Source organism: Phaethon lepturus, unplaced genomic scaffold (genome assembly GCF_000687285.1).
Source record: "Phaethon lepturus isolate BGI_N335 unplaced genomic scaffold, ASM68728v1 scaffold46066, whole genome shotgun sequence".
NCBI lineage: Eukaryota > Metazoa > Chordata > Aves > Phaethontiformes > Phaethontidae > Phaethon > Phaethon lepturus.
Genome location: NW_010549241.1, coordinates 8,077 through 15,525, shown reverse-complemented (window position 1 = coordinate 15,525; position 7,449 = coordinate 8,077). Strand labels below are relative to the sequence as shown.

Sequence of the window (7,449 nt, the reverse complement as noted above, 5' to 3'; positions counted from 1 at the left end):
TGAAATTCTTAGCTTTTGTTTAAAACAGAACACCCCCCATGGCTGCAATGCTGCTGCCCTCATTTATTGCAGCATTTATGTTCTGGATTGATTATTTTTGCTGAGCATTGCAGCCTGGTAGGCTGGCTGCTCCTGCTGGAAAGAAGTCAATTTTGAATGTGACCTTGTTGTCTTTACTAGCAGGTGAATGTTTCAAGCTGTCCTTCAGCTAGCCTGGGCGAGCGGGAGCTGGCCAGAAGGGTTAGTCAGTCGGGGTGAGACTCGCAAATCAGTTGTAGGTAGAGGCAGGAAGAAGTGCTGGTGGTTGCTCATTGGGGTGGTGGGTAGGTTCCTCTCCAGGGCAGGTCAAGACACCAAACAACACAAGTGAGCAGAAAAATTGGTTGTATCGGCAAGGCTGTCGAATTTCAAGCTCAATGGATTGGAGGGAAAGAATAAAACCGAAAACTTTTGTTTGTCTGTCTGTCTTTTTCCTAGTCTTATTACTTTCCAGCAGTTGTTGCTGCTGTTTGTCCTAACAGCAACAATAGCAAAATGCCTTTGGAGGCTGAATGACAGCTGAAGGCACTGCAAGCACAGCAAATGCTTTTCTGCTTTGGTATCAGCGGTGTTTGGACTTGAACCAGATTATTATCGTAGCTTACAGAAATAAAAGGAAACTGTGCATTTCAAGGTCACCGAGAAAAACTAAAGTTTGGCTCGTTGGTTTAGCCGCTTTAAGAAATGGCAAGCAGTTTTGAGTGTTAGTGTTGTCCTGTAACGAGCAGCGACCAAATGCCGAAGAGAAGGGGGAAAAAAAAAAAGTAAAAACCCTGTGCGAACGCATTTGGGTTTCCTCTGGCCAAAGCATGACTGAGTTCTCAATGCAGCCTTGCCTAGCTGGAGCCTATTTTAAAATGCAGCCTTGCCGAGCTGGAGCCTATTTTAAAATCGCAAGCAGTGGTGCTGCCTGTTGCCTGGAAACCTCTTCCCAGCCGCGGGCACTCGCAGCCTAATCCTTGCCATCGGCAGCCTTTATTTATTTCCCATCCAAAATGTCATCCCAGGCTTCTGGTTTGTGTTTGCTTGTTTTTTGTTTATTATTTAAAATGAAAAGACACAAAGTGTAACCATCAAACTCGGTGACTTTCTGTGGGAACGGCTTGCTTGGCTGTCACCGCATTGCAGCGGTGGGAACGGGCATTTTAAGCTCTGTAAGGTGGTGGCTTGGAGGGGCAGCGGGGGAGAGGAGACGTGGGTGCGGAGGGGATGGGGCTGAGAGCCCGAGGAAGCCCCCTGAGCTCTGCCAGTGCCGGGTGTCAGCCATGCAAGTGGCTTCCTGTGCCTTGTGACAATCTCCTCCTTAAACGCAAAGAAACCCAAATCTGAACAACTCTGAGCCCCTTTCCAGTGCACGTGTCCAGGTTCCCATTCCCAGTGTGGCTGCAGCGTCCCACGCCGGATCCCTGGGTCAGCGTTGAGCTGCCCAGATCAGCACGGACTCGTTTTTCTCCCTGTGTGCTGGGGAATCGCCCTGCGGTTGGGGTCTGTCCCTGCAGAGGTGCCACTCTCAGCTTTAGCAGCTCGGTGTGGTGACAGATGAATGGAGAAAAGTTTAACTTGGAGGTTTCCCGGTCTTAAGGGCCCTTTTTAATTCACCTAAACTCTTGGCCACCTTAAAACCTTAAGTGATGCCATCTTTCCCACAAGAATTTAAAGGATTGCTATTTCCCCTTAGTGAGTGAGTGCGATCGATCCTGATGGGATGAAACAGAATTGATTGCAGGAGCCCAGCTACGATTTGGTTGTGTTTCTGTCCGAGGAGTCCCTTGGGAGAGTGCTGGGCTGAAATCATCTGAAAGTTGGTAACAAATGCTAAATAGGACAGCCGGAAGGTTTGTGTGTGAGGCATAGGAGCTGCTTCAGCTGTTCACAAGTTGTTCTTACAATTTAAATGGTTTATTTTACAAAGCTGAGAATATTTGTTCTACTAAAGGAGGCTTTGACTCGAGATGCAGTTGAACACAGATTTATGTTTTGTTTAGCAATCTTATTGCTAAACAAGGCTTATCATGCCACTTTTATTTTCCTCTTGAGTTAATTTAAAGTTTGACAGCCAGCTTAGGCTCTTCTCAGGGTATGCTCTTGTCTCACAATCCTAGTGCTGGGACATTAGGTCCGACTTGTCAGGGACAGACAGAAGAACCTGGGCCAGATGAAGGGCAGATGCTTTTTCCATCCCCGTCTTCCACTGTGTGCTGGTGATTAAGAAAAACAGACTCATTTACCAAAGAAACTGTGAGGGTGAATGAATCGGTAGCGTGAAATCACATATCTTTGCTTCTGCATGGAAGGCTAAGAGTGCTTGAGAGGCTGTGGGCGCAGTGGTCTGGTCCTTGGGTCTGGACGGTGTTGCTCAGTTGTGTAGAGAGGTGGCAACATCTGTTGAAATGTTTGTGCAAATCCAAACTCTACTGTTCTTAACCACAAGAAACAGAAATGACCCGTCTGCCGAATCCGCTCTTCTGGAATTATAGCTGATCTGGGCTGCCCGTCTGTATAATATGGGGCATAGACATGTTGTCTCCTCAAATGTTTATTGTTTCAGCTTCTAAGCAAAGCTTCCTACAGGTGATCAGCTTCGTCTTCCTCTGGGCAAGGGAGGAGACAGAAGGAAGAACAAAGTGCATATGGGGGAGGCAGGAACAGGAACAGCAGAGAAACGGTGGAGAACTGTGTGGTCACAGATGGTAAAGCAAGAGGATTCCTCACCTTGCCTGTGCGACCAGCACTCCTGGATGCATGAGCAAACAAAACCATGCTGCTTATGGCAACAGCAAAGGGAAAATGCAGAGTCTATCAATTCACCAAGCTGAATTCAGTGCTGGAGGGATTAAGAAAATAAAATAGAAAAGGTCGAGGAATAATGAGTACTAAAACACACGGTGGTGGGTTTTCCTCGTAATCTCTCCCAGCTGCGCGTAGTTGGAGCTCATGCTAGTGCTTGCTTTTCTTTGTAGCCTGGTAGCTTAGTTCTCCCAATTCCCCGTTAAGACCAGTATTTTTCCCTCTCTTTTCTGTTGTTGGTGTCTGTCAGAGGGTTTGTGCTGTGGCGTGCCAAGACAAAAGCTCTTGCGGGCAGCATTAGGGTTTGTGTTGGTGGCTCTGCGGTGCCCGGGAGGGTGGTTATTTCTTGGGCTTGGTGGTTCCTCTCATGCTTCTGTATTGCCATCTCAGTGCAGTTCTGCTAATCTGGCTTCTTCTCCCTACCAGAATGAAGAGAAGAGGAACCTTTCCCTGGGGGGCCATGTCGGCTTCGACAGTCTCCCCGATCAGCTGGTCAGCAAGTCTGTCACACAAGGCTTCAGCTTCAACATCCTCTGCGTGGGTGAGCACGGTCCTCTGCAAACAGACGTGGGCTGAGCTGGCGGCGCGGTGAGGTTGGGACCAGGATTTCTTGTGTGTCCTGCTGCGCCACGGGCCTCGTCAGTGACTTTAAGCAAGTCAGAAATGCCTAACTCTTTAAAAAACAAAAAAAACAAAAAAAAAACAACAAAAAACCCCAACACCCCCCCCCCCCAAAAAAAAACCCCACATAATAATTTCAGTGATCTTGAGCTCTCTGGAGCTTGATGTGATTCTGAGTTGTGACTTTCACAAGAGACTGTTGGAGACTCATTGCCCAAAATTAGAAGGAGTTTTGGGAACAGCTTGAATATATCATCTTTCTGCCTTCAGTGAAGTGAGGAAATGAGTGTGGGACTGTCCAGCTCTGCATTGAGCTGAGCTACTGGTGCAGGAGCTGCAGAGAGCGGCAGGGAGGTCCAAGTGGCTGAACCTTGTGGGTCAAACCAGAAGAATTTCCGTAATCAGTGAGGTGTTGCTCATCTTGTTGGCTGCGATAGCTTTGCAATGGGAAGGATTAAGGGAAGACCGTATGTGGCAAGTTAAATATTCCCATTTGCAAACTGGGGTGACTGCATGAGCAGCTTCTCAGTGAATATGGTGCCCAGGTAGGTGCAGTCAGATGCAGCATGTGTTAGCTGAGAGCTGCTGGTGGTAACTCGGTCGTTTCTGAGTGTAAGCCTGCACCCCAAAGCCCGGAACAAGAGGTTTGTATCTGAGCTGTGCCCGGTTGATGCTTCCCCAGGGTGAGTCAAAGGGCTTGAAGCATGGCCATCTCTGTGCTAGGGAAGGGGGTGTTCCTGGCTTTATTGATTGTAAAGTATTTGTCCTGAAGATTGTGAGGAGGTGCGAGAGGCTGGCTTTAAAATAACCTCATTATATTCTTGTTTTTTTAATTTTGGTACTGCTGTGATCTCGCAGGTGGTGCTGGCTAGAGTACTAGAAAGCAATTCCTTCCAGTGATGAGAAGAGCATTATTTTTACTTTGGCTGGTTCTTGTATTGTGTGTGAGGTCTGCAGTATGGTAACCTGCTAGACCAGCAGAAATACATCCAGAGACAGCAGCTCCCTGCCTGGACCTTGATCTGCCCAAAGGGAATATGGCTTTGTATAGACTGTGCAGTGAAACCCTGACAATTTGCACAAGGTGCTTGTGCCATACTGAAGCCACTTTTGCATACCCAAACCACAAGTAAAAAGCATGGCTGAAATCACAGTTGAACTTCATAAACTTGCTCCTTAGCAGAAGGGTAATTGCAGCAGAGGGCTATATGTTTTTAATCGGTGTTGTTCTTGGGGACTCCAGAATGGAAACTCTTCCATTTTCATTTGTGACACGCTGGAAAAAATTACTGCCTTTTTTTTTTTTTTTTTTTGACAAAAGCTAAAAAAAAAATGTCCTGTACCCCTGTTTGCCAGTTCCTGCTCCCAGCTGTGCCCACAACTGAACAGGAGAATGTGGCTTGCATCGGTAGCGAGTTGTCCATATGACTTCCCTTTCAGATTAATCTAGAGCACTAGGCTGTTTTTCTTTCTTTGCACAACTCTTAGCCACTGCTGGTAGGAAGCCTCTGTCCTGTTCTAAGCATCATGAGGTACGTATTCTCCAGTGAAGAGCAGAACCTGTGGTGCTTGAACAAGGAAAAAGCCCAAAGCCCTTGGCAGCAGGCATGGCACCTCCCTCGAGCAGAAACTTGCTCACTCTCCTGCTCTTCCACCAGCACGTCCACTGTAGGGCTCCTCAGAGCTGGCTGGGTTCAGCGAGAGAGGCTGCGCTTGGTAGTAGCAGCGGCTGTCTATGCCGAAGGTGTAGCACAACAGACTGCCTGGGAAATGAGCTGGGAGTAGTAGAAGGCTATTTCCTTGGAGTTTGCCTTTTTTCATTCCCTTGGTCAATAGGGCTGAGAGTAGCAAGTGAGGAGTTTAAATGGAGCCCCTTGCAGGCAAATCTGGAAAATATCAGCCTCATTTAGTTACCAGGAACAGCAGTTCAAAGCCTTTCTGGCTTGCACACAGCCTGTGAGCCAAATATTCTGGGATGGAGCTTGGTTTGTGATGCATCCCAGGTGTCCTTCAGTGGCTGTTGTAACAGGGGGGCTACAGACGGGAAACTTCTCCTAATCTTGCCCTTACCAGTTCTCCAAGAAATAGTCTCTCCCTACCAAGTTTCTCTGCCATCCCCTCTTGACTCCATGTTGTCTCCCTCTGTCTATCTCAGAGGTTCAAGTTGGCAGATTTTTTTCTGCTATTGGAAAGATGAAGGTGCCTTAGAAGTGCCCTGCTTCAGTGCTCCAGCACAGGGCTCTGCTGAGGTCTATAGTAAAAATGCGCCATGGAACTTGGCCTCTGAAAACATTGTCATGCTTTGGCCTCTGTGTCACAGATGATATATTGCATTTTGGTATTGTTTTCACTTTGGTTCCCCCTAAACAGCATTCTTGTCTCCCCTTGGCTGGTCTGGCGTGAAGAATCATGGGGCAACAGGCTAGCCTTGATGGAAGCAGAAATACTAAAGGGAAACTCCAGAAATCAAGAGCAGTGAGAGATGAAACCAACTGGGTTGCAAGATCGCCCTGTGCAGCTGTAACTCTTCAGAGCAGAGGAGCACCTCTTTCTCTCTCTGACAGCTTCTGTCTTGCTGAGGTTATTTGGATGCCTGTGGAAGCTCATGCCTGATGTGATGGAAGAGTTCATTGCTTATTTCCTCCAGTTCGGCCGATTCCCTTTGCACAGGTGGCCCTATCATTTCAAAGCATAGACATGCTGTCTGTGATGGGTCTGTGCAGAACGGGACCATCTTGGACAGTTTGCGTGTACCGAGCTAGATCTCAGCAGCTCACCGAGCGCCTTGTGCAGAGCTTGCTGTGCTTTTCAGAGGGGAGAATAAAAGAGCCACAGAGCCGACTCTGGTGTAGCTGCCACGTGGATGGAGGTGGAAGGGGTTACAGCAGAATGGGCTTTAGTCCTTTGGCAGTTATTAATGGGACATGTGGGAGTACAGGGTTGAGGCTGTGGAAGAGGGACAAGCTACTTTAGGGCTTCCAGGCAGACCAAAGTTCAGCTGCACGCTGAAATCATGAAACCTTCATCCAGCGTCTTTTCTGCTGTGTAAAGAGATTTTCAGTCTGATGGCGAGATGTCCTAGCAGGTTCAGAGCTGTCTGCCTGCTTCTCTGCACTGAAATAGGCACCCAGAGTCCCTCCTCACAGGGGTCTCCACTCTCAAAAAAGGCAGGTACCCAGAGACTCCAATGGCAAGATACAGCAAAGAGAGAAAGTGGTGGAGAAGCCTGTTAAAGTCTGGAATCTCACAGAAAAGAGTGAGAGGAAGCATCACTGTCAGATGTCCCTGTCCCCTCCATAGCACACCAAACACCCATCACTTCATGCTGATCTGGAGTGTTACCTGGACTTATCGCTGTGTTTGGGACAGCCAACAACCGACCCCGATAGTCCTTGTCAGTAGGAGCAGCTGAGTTTTACTCCTCATTTTTTGAATCAAAAGACTCTAAATTTCTAAATTTCTAAACAATCTAAAATTGTGCTCTCCCCACCTTCTCTGGTGCAGGATCCCAAGAAAAGTCAGGGTATGTTGGAAAGGAAAATAGTGTGTTTTGTTGTGCTGTGTGATCCTCACTGGGGAGATGAGACCAAAGTGCTCTTTGTTAGCTTTGCATTAAGCACAGGAGGCCTTCAAGAATGCAGTTAACTTTGACAATTATATGTCTGTCCACAAGCAATTTGTAGTAACCTTTCACAGTATAATTTAGTTCTGCTCTGTAATTAACGTTCTTTGAAGTACCTGTGACAAATGCATGCTGCAGTGAGCTGATGATTTCTCCTTCCTAGGTGAGACCGGCATTGGGAAATCCACACTAATGAATACCCTCTTCAATACCACGTTTGAGACGGAGGAAGCCAGTCACTATGAGAGCGCAGTTCGCTTGCGGCCACGGACCTACGACCTGCAGGAGAGCAACGTCCACCTGAAGCTAACGATCGTGGATGCCGTTGGATTTGGGGATCAGATAAATAAAGATGAAAGGCAGGTCTCGTGCCCTCTGCT

The 7,449-nt window shown here is 47.7% G+C and overlaps 1 protein-coding gene across 1 annotated transcript in view; it reads left to right on the top strand.

The window, feature by feature from the left end:
- Positions 1–3,257: 3,257 nt before the first annotated feature.
- LOC104623193 (septin-8-like) overlaps positions 3,258–7,449 on the top strand; it is a gene marked incomplete at its 3' end in the record, with an annotated part of 11,074 nt that continues 6,882 nt past the window's right edge. Inside the window, exons 1-2 of the mRNA XM_010290204.1 lie at positions 3,258–3,367; positions 7,233–7,428. Of these exons, the coding sequence (XP_010288506.1) occupies positions 7,262–7,428 (167 nt within the window). The remainder of the gene's footprint in view (positions 3,368–7,232; positions 7,429–7,449) is intronic.